General features: G+C 56.0%; 1 protein-coding gene across 7 annotated transcripts in view; it reads left to right on the forward strand.

Annotated features, from left to right (window-relative positions):
- Positions 1–21,049, forward strand: part of Kcnip3 (potassium voltage-gated channel interacting protein 3) — a 74,882-nt gene that overhangs the window by 15,575 nt on the left and 38,258 nt on the right. For 4 of the 7 annotated variants that reach the window (XR_007104763.1, XR_007104764.1, XM_047523469.1 and 1 more), the window contains exons 1-2: positions 3,060–3,197; positions 5,040–5,141. The exons of 2 other annotated variants lie outside the window; for them this stretch is intronic. Coding sequence is in view for 3 of the 5 variants with exons in the window: in XM_047523469.1 (XP_047379425.1) it covers positions 3,077–3,197; positions 5,040–5,141 (223 nt within the window). In the remaining 2 variants the exon portion in view is untranslated. Of the gene's footprint in view, positions 1–3,059; positions 3,198–5,039; positions 5,142–21,049 lie in introns of those variants that run through there. One more of the 7 variants, XM_047523468.1, reaches the window with a different exon arrangement.

Here is a 21,049-nt window from a genome sequence, read left to right on the forward strand (position 1 = left end):
GTAGGGAACACATAAGGGAGTGGGGCTTGTCAGCACGTTGTCGCAGCATGCCCCTTGGTCAGCACCGATGACCTGTAGGACCCCAGCAGCAGGGCAGCTGTGCAGGCAGGTCCACAGCCAGATGTGCGTCTGCTGCCGGGAGGGAAACGGTGGCCCTTTCTGTGACGTGTGGATACACGTGGCTGACCTGCCACCTGGTGGCTGGCTGGGCACTCGACACCAGATGCACCAGGCCAGTCAGGCCAGCTGGGGGGATTCTTGTACTGGACCCGTGTGTGACCTTGGGCAACTACAAGGGCACTTTGTTTCTGAATGGGCACTGGAGTGGCCAGGGGAGGGCAGGGCAGGGCCTCGATCTACCTGAGTCCCCGGCGCCCCATCCCTGGGCACCTTTTCAAGAACACTCACTGAGGCCTCCGATAGCCTCACTCTGGCTTCTTCCCCAGATCTCCCTGTCACCACTGCCCCAGTCCTGTCCCCTCTGCCTTCCCCGAGCCTGTCGTCCAGGTAATCTGTGCGTCGGCCGTCTCTCCTTCCAGGCAACAGGGGCAAACAGATGTCCACAAAGTTCTGCCACGAGGAGCATGTCCCATCTCTCCCGTCCGCGCGTTGCCCGCAGTTCTTACAGCTCCGTCTACAAATCAGACCTGAATTTCGCCCCCTTCGAGAAGTCTTAGGGACTTACCAGGGGGCCACAGGTGTGGGTTCAGGGGACGGTGACCATGTAGCAGACACCACAGAGTCTAGGCCACCTGCTCACACAGCTGGCCTCCAGATCCCCACCCCACCCCGGCTCTGACCTCTCGTGCAGCACCTGTGCGTCATCGAGAGTGTCACACGCCGGAGCCTGTAGGCTGTGGGGAGGGGGCGAGCTGGAGGGCCGCTCAGGACTCAGGGCCACCTGGTGTCCACCCGTCCTTCCACCTCCACCTCCGCCACAGCCCAGCAGCGAGCAGCTGGCTGTGTGCCAAAGGGAGAGGACATTTTTGCCAAAGAAACAGAACCTGAGAGACGAAATTCTCCCACCGAGGCCAGCTGTGGCGCCACAGGTGTCCCATCCAGCCTTGGGCACCCTGTGACATTGACTGTGCCAGCTCATTAGGCCCAGGGCAGAGTGTTATGGGGCCAACTTAAGAACAGACTGATCACCACTGAGAAGTCCAAACTTGAGAGTCTTTATTAAGCCAGTTGGCTGACTATCTCACACAATGCCCCAAAAATGGCTATTGGGAGAACAGCCCCGACCACGGGTTGAGGGGTTCTTATACCAAAAATCACATTAATCGTAAGTGTCTGTTGCTATGATTCAAAATTACAAACTAACATCATGAGATCATCGACAGAGGGGGAAGTGGGTCAAAACAACCCTTACCTAGGTACAAACTAAAGAATGGTTGCTAACATCCACACAATCACTGTTCACATGGTACATTGTTTAGGAGCAATAGGAATCAAAAGAGAGCAATTTTTCTTTACATAGGAATCATCATTCTGTGTTGTTAAACATGTCACACTAAGTAGTTGATGATGGGCACAGAGGCAGGGTGTTCCCATGGGAGAAGCTTATTTCCTACATAACATGGAGTCTCAGAGCAAAATGGAGTCTGTTTAGTCATTTCCCTTAGAGTCTAGCCTACAACATTCTCATGGAGTCAGATCTGTCAGCCCGTCACAAAAGCTCTTGTCCCTGACCCAGACCTGCTGCACAGCCTCTCCTGGAACCTAGTGACCAGCTCAGAGCAGCAGGCCAACCCATGGCACATAAGCAAGCCCAGGAACTCTGCATCTTCTTTGACTGGCCGAACCTACAAGATGGAACATTCTTCTTTTACTTTGGAGGGGATATTGTGATTTGCCTGCGCTCGTATATAGCCGAAGCTCCAAATAGCAAAGGCTTACTCTGAGCTAGGAGGCGGCTGGCACTAGTTTGGTAGCTTGAGGCTGTGAGTCAAAGTCTGTTTCTTTTGCCCTTTTCCTCACAGTTGCAAAATAGTTGCTTTGGCTCCCACCATCATGGCCTCCTTCCAGGCAAGAGGAAGGAGAAATCTGGTAGACAGGGTAACTGGTGATGCCTACATCAGAATGGCAACACCTACCAAAATCTCTGGAAGATTTAGGCTTACATTTCGTTGGCCGTAACTAAGCTGTGCTGACGGCAGGGAAGGCAGGGGGATGGTAATTTGGGGGGGCTGGGCAATCTCCATCTCCAACAGAATCTCATCCATAGATGAAGACGCAGGAAGATCGGAGGCAGAGCTGGCATCCCGGCCAGCAGCGCACACAGCTCCCAGGTCACACTGAGCACTGGGCGCTCACTGGCGCTCCGGGGGTATGGGGGCCAGGGTCAGCAGTTCCTGCTCCAGGCACGTCCCTCGGAGGGACCCCTTCCCACCTCTTCATTCTGCACCTGTAGAATTGGGGGATGGGTCAGTGAGTAGAGGTCAGAGGTCGAGAAAAAGCCAAAGGCCAGGGACCCTGGCCCAGCCCTGCCTGGAGCCCTGAGAGCTGGCCTCCTAGGTGGCTCCTGGCAGGAGCAGGCTGCTCCCGGCTGGAGGCAGAGACGTGGCGAGGGCCCTGCGGTGAGATCACACCCCTCGTGAGAGTCACACTGGTGGCAGCTCCTCCCCGGGTGCCGGAGCTCAGGAGCCATGCCACCCCCACCCGTCCCCTCCCGGCCCAGGAAGCTGCGCAGCCTTGGGTCTGGGAGGCTGAGGAGTCAGGTGCGAGGCCGAGGGTCCCAGGCAGGGGTTGGGCTGGCAGAGGGACAGGCCCAGGGCAGGGGCAGGGGCTCTGGACTGAGGGGCAGGTTGTCTTTGGAAAGGCCAAGAGAGCAGGAGGCAGAGACAGAGAGGCCAAGAGATAGGCTGGGGTCGAGAGAAGAGACACTGGGACTGAGAGACAGAGAGACCAGAAGTGGGTACCGGGAGAGAAAGTTCTAGAAAAAGAAAGGCACTGAGCATCAGGTTGGGGAGGGGCAGGCAGAGGAGGTGGAGCGCAGGGCGGGGCAGCCTGCGCTGTGACCTGCTGGGCAGAGCCAGGGACGGGAGCTGGGCCTGGGGCCCCGGCAGGGCAGGGCATGGCGGGGCGCGGCGAGGGGCCCCGCCCGAGGCTGCAGGAGTGCCAGCCTGGCTGCAGGAAGCACCTGGGCGACATCATCAGCTTCTTCTTCCGCTTCATCTCTGGGAACCTGGCTCGAGGTGAGCGCTGCTCGGTGGGACGGGGTCGCCTGGTGGAGGACACAGAGCCTGCCCTGGCGCAGCGCGGACCAGGGGCAGCAGGCCTGGGGACAGGACTGGAAAGGACCCGTCTCTGAGCTGGCTCTGCCCCTCTTGCTCTGAGCCGTGGGCAGTGGAGGTCAAGTCAGGGCCTCCCAGGAGGGAGAGCGGGGTGGGGGAGGCCACAAACCTCCTCCCGGGTGTGCACAGACCCGGCTCCAGGCCCCTCCCCACTCCCTCTCTCCACCTGTGATGATGGTAAAGAAAATGAGCTAGTGCGCGCCCCAGCCGCAGGGCAGTAGGTACCCACCTTCCAAAATCCATGAAATCCAACCTCCCTGGAGGCGCGGGGATGCGGGATTCCCTGAGCACCCGAGTTCCCTCAGGTCCAGGCTGGGCAGGAGCTGGGGTGGGGTGACTCCCAAGGCCACGTCTCCCCCTCCTCGGCTCTGCCTCCTCTGCCCCGACTCAGGCTGAGCAGGACCAGGACCCAGGCTCAGTCCTGGGGACAGCGAGGCAGGCAGAGGGGAGGGAGCCCTGAGCGTGGAGACCCGGAGTCTCCTTGGCAAGATGCCTGGGAAGGGGTGGTGACAGGAGCTTCAGACCCAGAAAGGGTTGGCCATCAGCAGCTGGGGGACCCAGCAAGGACTTCTCGGCTCTTTTGTCCAGTCCTGCTGCTGGCAGGCTCGCAGGGAGGTGGGCTAAAGCAGTCATGTGACTCCCTGGGGGTGTAAATCGAAACCCCTAAAACATCCCCATGAGCCAGAATGGGTGTGGGAGGCACACTTCCCAGGAGTCAAAGCCACAAGCTGCTTATGATGCCCTCTGACCCCCGCGAGCCAGAGGACTGGGTTACAGTCCCTGACCTTGTCCCCTCCCTGGGGACAGGGCCTTGTGCCCAGCTTAGTCCCTTCCCCATCCCGAGCACCTAGCACAGAGCCTGGCACGTTGAACACCTGTCAGACTAATGAATAACATTTTAAGAATAAAAACACCAAATTGAGCACAGAATCAAACCTCTCAAAATCAGTGGAAAATACTGGAAAGCAGAAGAGAGGATTTGGGGCTGGGGTTGTGGCTCAGTAGTACAGCACTCGCCTAGCACATGTGCGGCATAAAATAATTTTTAAAAAATAACAGCAGATGGAGTTAAAAAAAAAAAGAAGAAGAAGAAGAAGAGAGGATTCTGCTGTCATGAAGGTTTGCAGATGGGGGCTGGGTGTGGAGCTCTGTGCAAGCTCAGGTGGCTCTGGTGGGGACCCCAGGCCCTTAGCTCATGATGCTCATGATGCCCTTGGCCGTGCCTTCAGGGGCAGAGCACACCTGTCTCCAGGAAGGAGGAGGATGGAATTCGAGTGAGGTGAGAACTCTGGGGGCCCAGCCTAGAGCAGAGGGACACAACCAGGTCACTGGCCCACTGGCCATGACCACACTGCAGCCCCTGCATGGTCCCACTGGTTAGTGACCTTGAGCATCTCTCCTGACCACACTTGGCCTCAGCCCCTCTTCTGTCCAGTGGGATATAAACAGCCTGCTCTGTAGGAGGCAGGAGGGTCAGTCACTGCCACAGAGCTGCAATAAGCAGAGGTCCTCGTGACCTGGCAGCTTCTCAGACCTTTCCACCTGCAGGCCCTGCGCTCCCGACTCCCTCTGCATGCCTCTCTCAGTCTCCTGTCCCTTCCTTCAGGGGAATGAGACCAAGCCTGATTAGGAGCCTAGTAGGGCAGTCCCCAAGGTGGACACTGAGCCCTGGCTCTGAGCTGCGGGGTGGGGAGGGCAAGGATGGAAGGTCCGTGTCTCCTGAAGAACAACCTGCCTCCCCAGGACTTGGGTGCAGCATGCGGGTGGCGAAGGCTTGGGCCTGCTGGTCGACCTCCACACTCCTGCCAGCTCTGCTGGCCGCTGCTGCCTCTGGGATCTCGCCAGGTGAGGAGGAGCCACCGAGGCGTAGAAAATGCCCAGGCCAGCCAGGCTGCGTGTGAACCCTGTGGTGCCCCAAGAACTGTGTGGGCACAAATTTGCTAAAAACACTAACACCGGACGCCCATCTATGGGGCCACGGGGGGCGGGGGGGCGCCCAGGTCAGTCACTTCTGACCCTTCAGTCCACGCTGTGGGGTGGCTCTTGCCTGCCCTTTGGATGTAATCTGTGCAGCCCCTGCAGTCTTTGGGTGTCAGCCACACCCAGGGGACCCTTTCATGAAGTTCCCATGGCCAGGTGCCCTTGACCCTGACTCTCAGGTGCTGAGCCATCTCCTGTCCAAGCCGTCTTTTGCAGGTGGATGGAACCTGGAAGAGGGATGCCCCTGTCCACAGCCCTAGTTCTCTGATGGTCCCAGGGCAGCATGTGCAGGTCAATGCCCTCATCCTGGCCGCCTCTAGCCAGTGTAGCCATGGCCACCAACCTCACCTCTTCCATGGGTGAGTCAGAGCCCCTGGCCCTATATCCCCCAAGCTCCAGGGGACACATCAGATAACTGGATGAAGTGGGACAAAAGTCCCTTGGGTGGGGGACGGAGGAAAGCACCCCAACACACCTTTTCCAGCACATTCTCTCCCTCCAAGTCACCAACCTCCACTTGCTCTGCCCTTCAGGGAATGAGGAGAGGCAAGACACAGAGCAGACTCCCCAGTCCCCAAGTGTGACCCGCCTGGCTGGTCACCATCTCTTGTGTTGTTCTTGGCTGCTGGGACTTCTGCCCAAGTGCCACAGGAAGAGTTCCATCTGACAGACAGGAGACGTGGAGCCCCGTGGCAGCAGAGAGCTCCTGCCATCATAGAGCAGGTGCCAGGCCCAGGGCTCCCAGAAGCAAGCAGATGTGGGCCAGAGGCAGGGAGGGGACAGGGACGAGGCTGGGAGAGCAGGGACAAAGCTGGGAACATCTGGCCTGAGTTGCCAAAGTGACATTCTGACGTGTTAAAAATATCACGCGCCTACAAATAGACTCGGGAGTGTGTGTCAAGGTTCTGCTGAACCCTAAATGCGGAAACCAGCAACATGGCGAAGCCGATTCCCAAGGGAAATGCAGGCAGCTTGACAGAGGGTGGAAATGTGGGGGACAGAGATAGGACTGCTTCCATGGGCGCCGGGGTTGGGAAACCAAGAAAGACCCAGGACAGCAAAGCCACCACCTGCAGGGTTCTTTGCCAGAGACCTATCCGTTTGGCAAGTCTCCTTGAACCACTGAGTTCTGCCCCTCAGGAGGGTCAGATGCCCCAAGAAGGGAATGATACCCTGGTAGGACCTCAAAGGTCACTCAATGGTCTTTAGGCTTTATTTGCACAGCTTTAAAAACAGAATCTCATCTCTGCCTCTCACAGCTCCATGCAAAGCAAATTCTAACCCCTCTGAGCCTGTTTCTCACCTGTGAAGTGGTCATAGGTGCAACGAGGTCATGGAGATGGCTCTGCCAGGCGCCCATGGAAAGCTCAGCCCGCCAAGGTGGCCTTGGGCTTCATCTCACTAGCAAGATGGGCTCCTGGATTGGTGTGGGTGCTCCGTACTGGTGTGTGACCCCTCCGTCTCCCTGAGTCTCCATCATCCATCCACCATCCTCATCCATCAATCCACCATATGGATGGACATATGTCCATCAATCCGACATCACAGAGGGTACTCTTGAGGGTTGTACCAGTGTCAGTCAAGGACCAGAGCAGTGCTACCCCTCACAGCCAGTGTCTGGGCTGGTGCTGCTGGGGACCTTCACGGCCCTGAGCTGGGGCATCTCCCTTTCTGGGCTTCAGTTAACTTGTCTGTGAAAAGGAGACTCAGAAGGGTGATTTTCAAGGTCAAGGGCCAGCTATTCATCCCCTGATTTCTCTCCCAGGTGTGGGGTGCCTGGTCTTACCTCCATGTAACTCTGACCCTAGCCCCTCCTTTCTGAGTCCTGGGAGATCCTGGGCACTTCCTGGCTCTGAGCATCTCCCAGGCCCTTGCTAACGAGCTGGAGTTCATTAAGAGCCAATGTGAGGAGTTGGGCATTCTTCCTTAGCCAGCAGTCCAATTCCCTGGACAGAGAAGGCAGCTGTGTCCCCCACTCCAGCCTCTGCCCACCTGGCCTCCCTCAAGGCCTGCCTCCACACAGATCCAATGGGCAGGAGGGTGGGCAGGAAGGGTGGACTCAACCAGCTGATGAGGTGGGCAGGGGAGTGTCCACGAAGTGTTCAGGAGCTACCCACCCGGACGGGGGGACCTCCAGCCCCATCACCACCTCCCTGGCACCAGACCCCTCCCCTGGCATGGTGTGCATGTTTGGGGGTCCCTGCCATCTGAGGAAGAGGGCTTTGGCGGACCTTTGGGTGAAGGAAGGGAGACTGGAACGGCGTCCATATGTCCGGGATGGGAGGAAACATATCTTGCGCCACACTTGGGGCTACTCAAGGGAAAGGCAGAACGATGCTGGGTCGCTGAGTGCTTGGAGCCCCCAGGCTGGGGATCTGGGATCCCACTGGCCTGCAGTCCTCTCCCAGGACAGGGACCAAACCCGCCCTGCCTCCCTGCCTGCAGGAGCTCTCTGGACAGGCTTTCCCCATCTCCCCACCAGGGGCAGCAAGTGCCAACATGGCCATCTCCGGAGACCATTTTAACATTGTGTCACAGGCTTTGCATTTTCTGACCACACCCTTCACACCTTTGGGGCTTCTGGACACAGGGATCTGGCATTCTCAGGCTGCCACCTCTCATCTGGGATGCCCTGAGCTGAGCCCTTGCTGCCCGTGAGATCTCTGCTCTGGTCACTAGGGCTCCATGTGGTTTACAGTGACAATAGCCTCATTCCATGTCACCTGCAGAGGCTTCAGGAAGGTGGGTGGTCCCAGGATGCTGCTTAAGAGAGTCTTTTGCTGTCCTCTGCATTTGTGTGTGGATGAAGGGACAGGTTCAGGGTGGGTCTCCTGATTGACACCTGACAGAGTTGGGGGAGGTGGAGGGAAGTCCTCAGTTATCTCATCTAGGATGCTTCCCTGGACACAGATCAGGGCTCCCCACCTACGGCCCAGTCTGGGGAGCCTCTGAGGTGAAATGGTGGGAAATAGGCTATGAATGGACTTTGCCAGTAAACTAGCTGGATGAATGAGTGGATGGATGAATGAGTGGATGGATGAGTGGGTGGATGGATGGATGAGTGGATGGATGGATGAATGGATGGATGAGTGGGTGGGTGAATGGATGAGTGGATGGATGGATGGATGGGTAGATGGATGAGTGGATGGGTGAATGGGTGGATGGGTAGATGGATGAGTGGATGGGTGAATGGGTGGATGGGTAGATGGATGAGTGGATGGGTGAATGGGTGGATGGGTAGATGGATGAGTGGATGGGTGAATGGGTGGATGGGTAGATGGATAGATGGACTCAACTCTTCATTCTCTTTTGAAATAATGCTGAAAATGCTGAGAAGTTGGGTTCGTTCAAAAAATATATCCAATGCCCCTATATTGTAAATGAAAGATGGTGCTTTCATGGCCTTTTCCAATTTGGGGGGAAATGTGAGGGGGGTTATGAAAGCCTGGGGACCACAGCCTGGTAGACCTCTGGTCTGGAGGTTGGAGCCGGGCTCGAGTAACAGTGACAGGCCGGCTGAGTGACAGGCAGTGCCTGGGGCAAGCTGTGGGGGAAGATGTCCTGGCTGGGGCCCGTAGAGGAGCAGCTCCCTGCCTCCCTTCCAGGCAAGGTACAGCCATGCTGGGGAGGTCATGCCTCCACCTCTGGTGCTGACAGTTGGCCCCCAGAGGAGGGTACAGGAGGAATCAGGCCTAAGCAGTGACGAGAATGTGGGGACAGAAGCAGGGACAGAGACCACACAGGAGCTCCGCGAGGAGGTCCACGAGTCAGGAGCAAGGGAGCGAGCAGGAGGAAGGAGGAAGCAGCCATGATGGTGGGGGTGCTGACCACAGTGCAACCAGCAGGGTGAAAGCTCACGAGACTGTCACACCACTGTCACCAAGCCCAGCTCCGAGCCCATCCCACAGGAAACACAATGTCTCAGGGATGTGTTGGGGAGAGAGATGTTTTCCAGTGGAAGAATGGAGACGCAGGAGCTGTGCTCGCAGATCAGCTTCTCGTTTCCGGGGGCTGGGGGTCAGCTCAGGGTAGGAAAGGTGGGGCGGGGGCCAACAAAAGGAGGAAGAGTCACGTCTTTCCTTGGAACAGGGAAAGAGCTTCCAAGAACTCGGAGGCCACCTCTTTCACTCCTTTCATGATTTGGTGGCTCTGGCCCTGGAGGCTGGTCTGTGTCTTAGACTGGAAAGGAATGAGAGAGACGAGGCAGGTCAATCTTGTGTTACAGGTTTGGACAAGACATTTCTAAGATGGTCAACAAAGGAGACAGACAACATGCAAGCAGACTGGCCAAGCCTTGTCCTCCTGTGCCAGTCACCCATCAGTCACCTCTAGGCCAGAGGGAAGGGTCCATGTTTTCAGAACAAGTGGTCTTCAAGTCCCTGTAGAGTAACCTAGGCAACTGTTGGCATCATAACCCACACTTCAGAGGCACAGCAAAGCTAGCGGGAGACTAATAATGTGCAGCCCAGCTGTGTGACCTCCAAAATTGGAGGTTTTTAAGAAAACTAAAAGGAAGGAAAGGTAGAGGGTTTTTTTAGGATTTCTCATGGTAACGCCACCTCTATGTTTTAAGAAAGAAAAAAAGAAGAGCCCAGTAAGAGGAGGCATTTGCAGAGGAACTGAGGAGTCTCCTGAAGCACTGGGGTCTGGTTGAGAGCAGGACTATCACACAGCAAGCGTCCCTGGGTCAGAGGGAGGTTCACATTGTCTCCTGCTCCAAACACAGTGGGGCTGCCCCGCGGCAGAGGGAGATGTGCAGCTTCTAAGCACCTCCTGTGGCCAGAGCAAAGGGATGAGCAAGTCAGGGAGGGGGCTGGAGTGAGCAGAGTGTGCTCTGGGTGGGGCAGGTTTGGTACTCCTGACTATGCCTCTGGCTAATCCTGCAAAGTGGCTGGCACTGTCACCTCCACCTTCCAGGGGGACACTGTGGGAATGACAGAGGGAATGATCCATCCATCCAACCATCCATCTGCTCATTCACCCATCCATTCATTCGTTCACCCATCCACTCATCCATTCATCTATCCACCCATCTGTCCATCCATTCATCCAATTATCCATCCATCCACCCATCCACCCATCCATCCACTCATTCACCCGTCCACTCATCCATTCATCTGTCCATCCATCCACCCATCCACCCATCCATCCACACACCACCCGCCCATCTACCCATCCAGGACATATTTAGGAAGCACCTACACCTGGCACAGAACAGGTGTGCTCTTGGGGCAAGTTGAAACCAAGGAAGGAGTCAGGGAAGCCTTCCCTCTTCTTCTTCCACCTCTCAGAGCCTTTCTAATTCCCTCACCCCAAACACACCTGGAAACCTGCTGTGGTTGGTATGTCAGGGCCAAGCCAGAACTGGGTATATCTGGGGACCTGATGTCAGCCTGTAGACAGGGACTCCAAGTCCCCAGCCCCTTCTAAAGGGAAGAGGGCAGAGGCAAGGACCGAGGCACAGTTTATCCCTGTGGCTCCCCCATGAGGCTCTCAAATCCACTCCTGCCCTCAAGCTTCCTGGGACAGGGGAAATGCCCCACCCAAGGGTGCCCTCCACCCCTTCCCGAGCTCCCCCACGCTTCATCTCAGACCGTCTGAGCTCTCATGGCAGACGGGGCAACAGGCCTGGGAAGAAAACGTGAGCTGCACGTGGCTTCTACAGGCCGGGGACCCCCAGGACAGTGCTCTTTCCTCTGCTGCCAAGTGACTGTCTCAGGCTGGGTGTCGCAGCTTGCAAAACAGGAGGGGCGCAGGCTGTGGGCTCTGTCTCAGCACCTGGGGGAGGGTGACAGGCACTCAGTGGGCGACTGAGCTATTTCCAAGCACTGATTTCACAGGGATGCGGTTGAGGTGGGTCTGTGGGGAGGCGGAAGCCACAGCGCGCTGGCTGAGCTGTGCACATGCGTGTGCATGCGCGCACGCCTTCACCACCTTCAGGTCGTCTGTGGTCCGTGCGCTTGTGTGTGGTAGAGACCAGGTGCTGCTCTTGCAGCAGCATCTCGGTCCACACTCAGAGGTTCTCAGGGTCTGACCCCTGACCACAGGCAGCCCGGCTGCAGGGCCCCTCAGAGCAGAACTGTGGGCGGAGGAACTGCTGGCTCCCACCTTGGAGGAAGGGGCAGGGCACCTGGTAGCCAGGTGGGAGGAAAAGGAGGGAATGCTGACGTGGTTCCTAGACCAGGGCCTGTGGTCATCCTCTGCCACGTACCGCCATGTGACCTGGGGAAAGGCACTTCTCCTCTCTGAGCCTCGGTTTCCCCATCTTTAAAACAGAGGAATTTAATTCTCTGGGCTGCTGCAAGGATTAAATAAGACCCAGCGATCTGCACAGGCATGCCGTGCCAGAGTTGGTGCCCAGTTAACGCTGCAGTCAGTCTCAGTGGGTGCTCGGCCTGTGGCCCACCCCACCTCCTCATGCTTCCCGGGCTGGTACTCAGAGTGCCCCTCTCCGGAGACATGCATGGAGCCTGTGTTTTAACTAAGCCAAGGATCTGGGGTAAGACCAGCGCTCCAGGCGTCTGCCTCCGCCTTTGTTGCTGCTAGGTAAAGGCCAGTTTGGCTGGTGTTGACCCCGGGTGCTGTCCTGGACTCCCCTGTGCCACGGTGGGCATCACCAGCCCATTCTACAGATGAGGCCTGGGGGCCAGGGAGCAGGGGCAGGCAGGGAGGGGGCTGCAGCCGTGCATCAGCGGCCAGCCTGGGTAGGGTGTGTCGGGCACGGTCTCTGGTGTCAAGTCCACAGCTGGCGCACACATTCACAATCAAGCTGGGTAAATATTTACAGGCATTATGGCAATTGATTGCTTTCGATCCTGCGTTGCTGCTGTGAGCAAACCCTGCTTACTCATGCTTTCTTAAAAACAGCCTCTGCCCCGGGCATCTTGAATAATTCAGCTCCTAATTGTCTCCAAACTGCAAACTTGAAAAGGCCAACTCAGGGCTTCCTCTCACCCGGTTCTCCCCAAACCCCCACCCATCTCCTGCCACAGACCTGACATCTTGGCCCTGCCTGTGGCCACTCTGGGGAGGGGCCTGGGAGCTGGGGTTCCGGCATCCCTCATATCTGACTACAGCCAGGGTCATGTCCACTGGTGGAGGAGGAGAACCGGAGTGATTGAGCTGCAGGGTCAATCCAGCCGCTGCTCCCCAGGGTCCCCTGAAGTGCTGCAGATGGGAGGGGAGGGGAGGACATGGGGATCACGAGGTGACAGGGAAAGCCGACGCTGAAATGGGTTTGTGGACAGGCCTCCAGCCAGAGACCACCACTGCCATGGCGGGCGTGGGGGTGAAGCCAAGTTCGTGTGGGTAGACAAGTTCTCCTGCAGCTCATTCCCGGCTGGCCCTGTTCCCCAGTGCCCTCCAAGAGCCATCTCTGTGTGGGGTGAGGTCTGGGCAGGCAGCATGGTGTCCTGGCCCTGACTGTGCGGTGAGATGACCCAGGGGTCACCAATAGCGCCACTCTGAGCTCCCCTTCCCTCGACACCCAGCAGGATGCTAGGGAAGATTTGCCCATGTCCCCTGTACAGCATCTGCCAGTGTGAAGTCCTCACAACCATGTCCCATGTCCCAGGACCAACACAGAGGACAGGCCAGCACACAGCGACTGGAACCTGAGCGTGGCCTGAGCCTGTGGCTGCTGCTGCAGGGGGACCTCTGCACTGGGGCACTGGGGTCACGGAGCCCAGTCCCGGGAGCTTGCTGGGCTGGCCCTGGTCTCTCCGGTGGCCCACGCCTAAGGCCCGGCCCCGGGCATTCGACTGGGCGCTCACTCCACAAGTCACGGAACTCCTTGTTCAGCAGGGGCTGTCCTATCCCTGCGGGGATCTCACAGCCCAGAATCCCTCTAGAGTTCGAGGCTATAAAGTGAAACTGATAAATAAATGATGTATTAAAAGGCGATAGAGTGACGGAACCGTTACCGGACGGGGGAGGGGACGCGGCACCCAGGGCGGGCCCGGAGGGAATCTGCAGTTGAATAAAGATCTGACAGGGGAGAGGACGCCCAGGGGACAGTGGTCTAGGCAGGGGACAGCAGAGCCAAAGCCAGAGATGGGGGTGATGGGCAGGGAGAGGACCCTCCTGCGCTGCCGGTAGAACAAGGCTCAGGGGTGAGGAGGATGCAGGGCGCTGTGTCACCCCCACGCCCCGGGCTGGCTGGCATGCAGGTTGGGGGCGAGCAGCAGGCAGGCAGAGGGGTGAAGGGGCATCTGGGGTCAGATACAGCCGGGGCTGCGTCCTGAGCACCCAGGAGAACGGAGGGATATTTATTGTGGTGGAAAACAAGCCCACCGGTCCTGCACGGTGGGAGCGTGGTGGGGGCGTTGAATCTCGGGACACCTGAAGCATCCCAGGGGAAGTGCCAGGCGGCAGGGGCCACGTGCAGGGCTGGGACTAGAGACGTGGCGTCCGCGGTCACTGGCTCAGAGGTGGGACCTGGAGCCCAAAGCCCAGACAGAGGCAGTCAGGACCAGAGCTCCAAGGCCCGCTTGGGCCCTCAGCTGCAGCCAGCCTCCGAGCCGGCCTGTGATGTCAACAGCAAGCTTCCGTTGTCAATTCTAGCCAGCAAAGCACCAACCCACTTTCCAAAAGTGGCCTGTTCTGACTGTTGGTAGCCATGAGAGAGAGTTACGGCCAGTCGAGGCCAGAATACCCACTGCCCAGACCTGGGCTGGCCAATGGGATCCCTTCCAAGGACTGTAGACAGTGAGTGACCCCTCATCTGGGGGACAGAGGCTGTGACATGTAGGTCTGGTGACTTCTGGTGGCCCAGTATTCAGGGGCATGGAAGAAGCCATCTGGGCAGAGTGAGGCTAAGGTGCAGGAAGTCAGCATGTGACAGGTGGCAATGTTGGAGCCCACCTTCCTGGTCATCCCTGGTCCTTTCCCTTCCTGTGGCTTGGGTTAAGGCTAGTAAGTCCCTGTGCCTGAGCAAGGTCACCTCGGGCCCTCACGTGGCATGCACAGGAGAATTTGGGGAGGGATGGCAGGAGGGACTGAATCTCCTAACCCCTAGACCAGATTGCCCGAGCCAGGCCCAGGAGGGGCGGTGACACACCAGGGGCCCCTGAGACCAGGCCAGATGCAGACTGATGGACGACTTGGTGGTGGTCAGAACCTACAAGGATTCAGCTGTTTTAAACATGACTGAGGTCAGTCCTATCTCCTTTGGGTCCTAGATGGAGGTTTTCCTGTTTGCTTGTTGATACCTCCCCCACCAAGAATCTCAGGTTGGGCCTGTGATTCAGGTAGACATGGGTCGGGTGTGGTTTGGGGTTCACGGCTCAGGGTCTGTCCCTTTCCGTGGAATTTTGGGGACAGGCTTCCACAAGGTCCCTGGGTTGGTGCGGGCAGCCTCCCTACCAATGGACAAGCCAGCTGCAGGCAGCCGTGGGGCAGCGTCCAGGTGGCCTCTCTGCTCAGGGCCCATGCTCACAACACCCGTCACCTGCAAGCATCTAAGCCGCACCCACAGAGAAGTCACGGAGATGGAGTTCCCACGGGTACGTGACATCAGGCAAAGGAGACGGGCCAAGGCAGCGCCGTCAGTCCTCCTGCCCTCCCAGGAAAGACGGAGAAGATCGGAAGGAAGGGGAAGGGGAGCCCTCTGCGGGCCAGAATCAGGAGGACTTTCTCGAGTCAAGACACCCCGGGTCGCACTGAGGGAGGAACAGGACCCACAGCACAGAGGTGCTCCGAGACCCACGAGCGTGAGATACCCTGTCTCACCTGAGTTCTGTCACCAGATCCGCTGCCGCGAGCTGCTCCTGGCTGTGGTGGCAGGCCGTATTGACCCAACTTCCTGTGCGCGGTTCACAGGTTTGGACCCCAGAGTCTTGCCTGGTGTGTGCGTGTTGAGAAGAGCCGGGGGTGGCGGCGGCATCGCCACCTGCCTGTCCTCCACGCACCTTCTGGGACAGCACGTGGGGACCGAGAGCCACTCCCTCCTGCTCGGGGGTAGGGACAGGGCCATGCCAGCTCCTCCCTGTCACCTCATGCTACCACCAGGTGTCATTTAGACATTTAGATGTCCAAGCAGGAAGAGGCCAGCTGAGGAGTAGAGATCCTGTGCTCTTGCCTCCATGTGACCCCGCAGCCCCCGCTGGGCCTCAGTTGTCTCCTCGGTGCCCCGGGAGACCCTCCCTTCCTCCTGTGGTCACGCTGCAGTTCAGGGGTGAGAAAGCACAGGAACACCTCGGGATTAAGCCCTCCGCCTCTGAGCCTGGCCTCGTGGCCCCGCCTCCCCACTGTGTTCTGAGACCCACCACTGTGTACTGGCCACCACCGTCCCCTCCCACCCCTGCTCCTGTCCCATCTCCCCACACCTTCCATCCTAGGCTGGAGACATCCCAGGTCCCTCTGGGAAACCTGCTGTGGCCCCAGGTTAAGATGGGAGCTCCTCCTGAGTCTCTCCTGGCACATCTCACCAGACCCAGTTCTAACTGGCTCATGGTCCATCTCCTCCTTTAGACCAGAAGCCCCTTGAGGCCAGGCGTCCTGGCTGCCACCGTGACGGCTGTGTGGCAGGGCCTGTGCAGACAGCCAGCACATAGCTGTTGAAGGACCAGCGCAGGCACCGGGCCCCTTCTCAGTATGGAATCTGACGTCTCTCCGGAGTGAGAGAAGAACCCCAAACGATTTCCCTGCTCTGGGTCTAGCTGACAGTCTCCTTGGGCTGGACCCTCCTCCATGATGACCTCAGCAGTCCTGCCCACGGCTGACCTGCCCTGAGGAACGGGCATGCTGCGTGTCCACAAGAGTGGGTGTCCCAGTGCTTCTGGAGACGCCAGGGGCGAGCCCTCCAGTCCCTTTGGTTGTGACTGTGAACAGGAACGTGGCTATGCCTTTAGGGTGTCGTGCGGATTAAATAATATTCCACACGTCGGTGCTTAGGACATAGTAAGCACTCCATGAACAAAGCCATTGGCATTATTATTGTCACCCAGATCCCCCATCGGCAGGAGGGACCAGCCGAGGCCACCCCGCTGCTTGGAAGTGGGCTCACGTCCAAAGCCTGCAAATTCTGCTTCCAACCCTGAACTCTGACCCCAGGTCATTTACCTGCCTCACCTGACGTGGGGCATCTGTGATAAATGCCTCTCTGAGCGTCAGAAGACACCGTAGGAGCTGAGAGACTAGCACCTAGCGACCCAGATGGAAATTCCCTGAGACACCCCTGGGCCCTCGGCTTGAGTTCAAATAAAGAATTGCTTTGTCCAGATGTCTGCACAGATCAGCAGCGAGAGGTGACTTGAGAGCACTTTGCGTCAGTGTCTTAGAAGCTGAGGATTGATGGCCCCATGTGACTGGAGCCAGCGCCAGGGGCAGCAGGCAGACGCCGGGCAGCCAGCAACGCTCCCCGGGTGCCTCAGGCTCCGGGCTCCAGCCTAGGCTCCCGGGTCAAAATAACACCGACAACGCTGCGCCAGTGAGCAGGTGCCCAGAGCCCCTCGGCTGCCGGGCACCGTCACAGGGATGTGCGCAATACTGAGGGGCAGGTCTGGGGTTCTGGAATGTTCCCTGGCTTTGAAGAAGAGGAAACTGAGGCTCGAGGAGATGAGGGCACAGGTCACGCTGCCTTGTGTCTCCTGACTGATCCTTACCCTGTCCTCTCGCCAACACAATCACCCAAGAAACAGAAATGCACCCAAAGAAACTCGCAGACCAAAGTGGCAGGTGTTGTAGAAACTCCAAGGTCTGCTGTGTGGAGCTGGCTCTATCCACCTGGCAGGTTGGACTGGCCACCTCCCCTGGACAGCATCAGGATAGCCAGTCCCAAGTGAGAGGGGAAGGGGCTCTTCCATCCCAGGGGCCGGGGGCAGGATGAGGGGCCCTCAAGTGTCCCTTCGCATCACTTGTTCCATGGTATAGATGGTGGGGATTTGATATGTCCCACTGAGGACGGAGGCCTGCAGAGGGGCACCTTCTTGCTGGCAAGGGGTGCCAGCAACCAGAGGGAGGCTTCCCTTAAGACGGCAGTGACACTCAGGGACGTGCCCACGTGGCCACACAGCGGGGTCCTCTCATGCCTCCCAAGTCTTTCCTGACCACAAGAACTGTGGGGCCAGAACCGTTTAATTAAGGAGCAAAAAATTCCTTTCCTTCAACAGATCACTGGCCCTGATGGGGGCCCGGGACGCAGGAGACCTCGTCCTCCCAGGGCTGGGCAAGGACTTATTCCCAGAATCGGTTCCCACAGGACGAGTCTCACCTCCTCAGTCCTTGTTGAGGAACGTGTCTGTATCTCCAAACATCTTAATTCACTCTTCATTTTCGAAAGACATTTTGCTGGGTATCAAATTCTAGGTTGACCATTCTTTTTTTTTTTTTTTGAGCACTTTGAAAAATGGTCCTCCATTCCAGTCTGGCCTCTGTGGTTTTTGTGGCAAGGTCCACCATGGCCGGTGTTATTATTCCCCCGCACGTAATGTGTCTCTTTTCCTCTGGATGCTTTTAAGGTTTTTCCTTTAACTCTGATTTCCAGCAATTAGACGATGCTCTGGCCAGCTGTGGTTTTCTTTCCATTTTCCTGATTAGGGTTTGTTGAGTTTAATGAATCTGTTTGATCTCCCGCGTTCATTTTGGAAATTATTTTACATTGTATTATTTAAATTATTTTTTATTCTTCTATTACTTTCTATTATTTTATATTCTTCAAATTATTTTTCTAATTATTATTACGATTTCTTCAAATTAGAATTCTGGACTCTTCTCTCTCTGTGTCCTTTTCTTTGGGGATTCCAACTACACATTGTTAGACTTTTTTACTTTGTCCCTTGTTTTCCTGGGCATTTTTTTTCCCCATTCACTTTTAGGCCATTCACATGTAATGTGATTATTTATGTGGTTAGAATTGTCTGCCATTTGGCTATTTTTTTTTTTTCTATTGGTCTCATGTCTTTTTGTTCCTTTCTCCTTTACTGCCCTCTGTTGTCTTTCTTGTTTCCTGACGTGTCTTTTAATTGTTGTTGAGAACTGCTCTGTTACAGATGTGTCGACTCCTTCGGTAGGTGACCTGTGCTGTCAGGGTTGGAAGGAGTAAGAGACTGTGATAATCAGTTTTCTGTTACTGTAACAAAATACCCGAGATAACTTAGTAAGGGAAAATGTTTGTTTTGACTTGCAGGTTTTAAGGTTTTAGCGCATGGTCATGGTTACTTGGCCCTGTCACTTTGGGCCTGTGGGAACATGGGGCAGAGGAGGCCTTTTCACTTCATAGCTGCCAGAAAGCAAAGGGAGAGGAAGAGGAGGGAACTAGGGTTCAAATATTCCCCTCAAGGGCACACTCTGTGATCTCCTTCCTCCCACTGGGCTCTATCTCCTAAAGGTCCCACCACCTCCCAATAAAGCCATGGGGTGGGGCTGGGGGGACCAAGCCGTCAACACAGGGGCCTTTGGGGGACATTCAACATCCAAGCAATGTCAGAGACAGACTCAGGTCCCAGCTTGTCCTTTTGAGCTCCAATATACTCTGACTTCTCTCACTTCCTGTCCAAGCTTTCTTCCCACCTCCTCCTCCTATTGACCTACCGCCACCCCATGCATATGCCCAGGAACAGCCTTCGGTAGACCTTGTCCCTGCTCCCACAAGTGTATATGGGTCTCATTCTTAAAATAAAACCTAGATTCCATATCCTTCAAAGTAGTTCTACTTCCCCAAACATTAACCAATACAAGATCCCAATTCTATTAAAATTTAAACTTGACCTTCTCATTCATTTTGCCCTTTTCTTTTTCTGTTTTGAAAACCTATTGACCAGAGTTGTTTTGAAGTCCTTATCTGCTAACTCCCACATCTGGATCTTCTGTGGCTTCTCTTTCTGTAGAGTTCACGATCATCTAGTTTTTCCATCTTCTCGTGTCTATCAATTTTCAATCACATGCTGGAAATCGTGACTGCATTGTAGAGGCTCTGACTTATCTTCCCGTAAAAAGTCTGGGCAAGCAGCTAAATTCCCGACAAAGACCCCGATCCCATTAAGGTTTGCTCTGACTTCTGTTAGGGCAGGTCTATTTCAGTGTTTCCTTATTCATAGACTGTAGCATGGTTCCCTTCTCTCAAGGGTCATGGTCCCTTGTTACTTGCTCTCTGGTGCCCTCATAGAGTGACTTTGCATGTTCTGTCCAGGTTTTATAGTTGTTGTTTTCAGTAGTAAAATTAGTCTGATACCAGCTGTTCTACCATGGTGGGAACTTTGCTTCTGTAGATTGAAGAGGGTCAGGAGGGAAAGGTGCTTCTACAGTGAAAAATGCAGATTTTTTCAGACTCATCTGTGTTCCTGCTTGGTCCCTGAGTGTGCCATTAGGATGCCCAAGGAACCCTCTCTCTGCAATGACAGCAGAGAGTGCAGCCTTATTGAGTCCCTCAAATGGACACACAGTGACTTATTTCCCCTTCACACTCACTCTGAGGCCCAGGTGCTGCTGTCCTTCCCATTTTATAGTTTCAGAAACTGAGCCATTTCAAGACTGAGTTGATTGGCCAAAGTCACAGAGCTGGTAAGGGGAACAACCAAGTTTTGAACTTGGGCGGTCTGACTGCCAAGCCTGCATAGGACCCACTACACATGCTGTGGTTCTAGAACAATCTCAACGGTGTACGACTTTGTTATAAACATAAGTGATGAAAAAATCTCTGTATCATCAGAGCCTTGGGGACTCAGTTTTCCTCCTTGCGTCTGGGACGTTCCAGCGCTGCGGGCTTCACGGGGTCTCTCCAGTCCTTCTGCCTCCACCTCCACCAGGCCACACCGTCCCCCAGGCCCTCCCCTGTCCTGACTTCAGACAGCATGCCTGAGCGACAGACCAGAGAGGAAAGGCTGACAACTTGGCCCAGAGCTGCTGAGGAGGACTGGGGTCAAGAAAGCGTCACCTGGCTTCAGGGAGGAGCAATCTGGGGTGGCGAGAAGGACTGAGCCTGGGGGAGGAAATTCCCATTCCTGAGACCTGCAACCCGCAAGGAAGAGGGGGTCCTGGGAAGGAGCAGGGCAGCCAGGGCAGGAGAGGGACGGGGGGCAGGGACACCCCAGTGAGCTGTCTATGCAGCTGCCTTTGGGGAACTCGAACCCCGCTCTGCCTCTGGCCAGTGGGGCACACTGGGACACGACTCTCAAGCCTCCGCTTCTCCTCCAGTCTGTATAAGACGGGTTGTAGCTTCATGAACAGAAAACCTAACAGGGAACCGCATGAGACATGCTTCCTCCTACAATGGAAATCCAGAGCAAGTGGCTGTTAGGTTTAGCTTGGCCTCTCCATTCATCAGAGTCCTTCTTCCATGACCACAGGGACATCCAGCATGACCCCATCCCAGAAAGGAGAAGGGAGAAGAGGTGGAGTGCAGTGGAGCCCACCCCACTTCCTCATGCAGTTTCCCAGAAGTCCTACCCAGAGCCCTCTCCTTACATCCCTTTGGCCAGCTCCATCCACAAAGGAAGCTGGGAAATGTAGTTTTATAGCAGAGCACATCCTCTATGGCCTGCTTCTAGGCCATAGAAGTTTTGGAAATGTGGTCCCAAGTTATGCATGTTCAGTAACAACTCTGTCACCAGAGAAGAAGAGTAGAACGGATTTTTATGGGAGGTTGGTAGTCTCTTATTGCTGCCCACCTGCAAACATCTGTGCACATCCTTTGCATTCATTCATTTTCCATTACTATAATAAAATACCTGAGGCCGAGTACTTCATACAGAAAAGAGGTTTATTTAACTCACAGTTTTAGAGGCTGAATGTACAAAGAGCATGGCACCAGCCCTGTATCACCTTATAGCTAAAGG

This window comes from Sciurus carolinensis, chromosome 13 (assembly GCF_902686445.1).
Source record: "Sciurus carolinensis chromosome 13, mSciCar1.2, whole genome shotgun sequence".
Classification (NCBI taxonomy): Eukaryota; Metazoa; Chordata; class Mammalia; order Rodentia; family Sciuridae; genus Sciurus; species Sciurus carolinensis.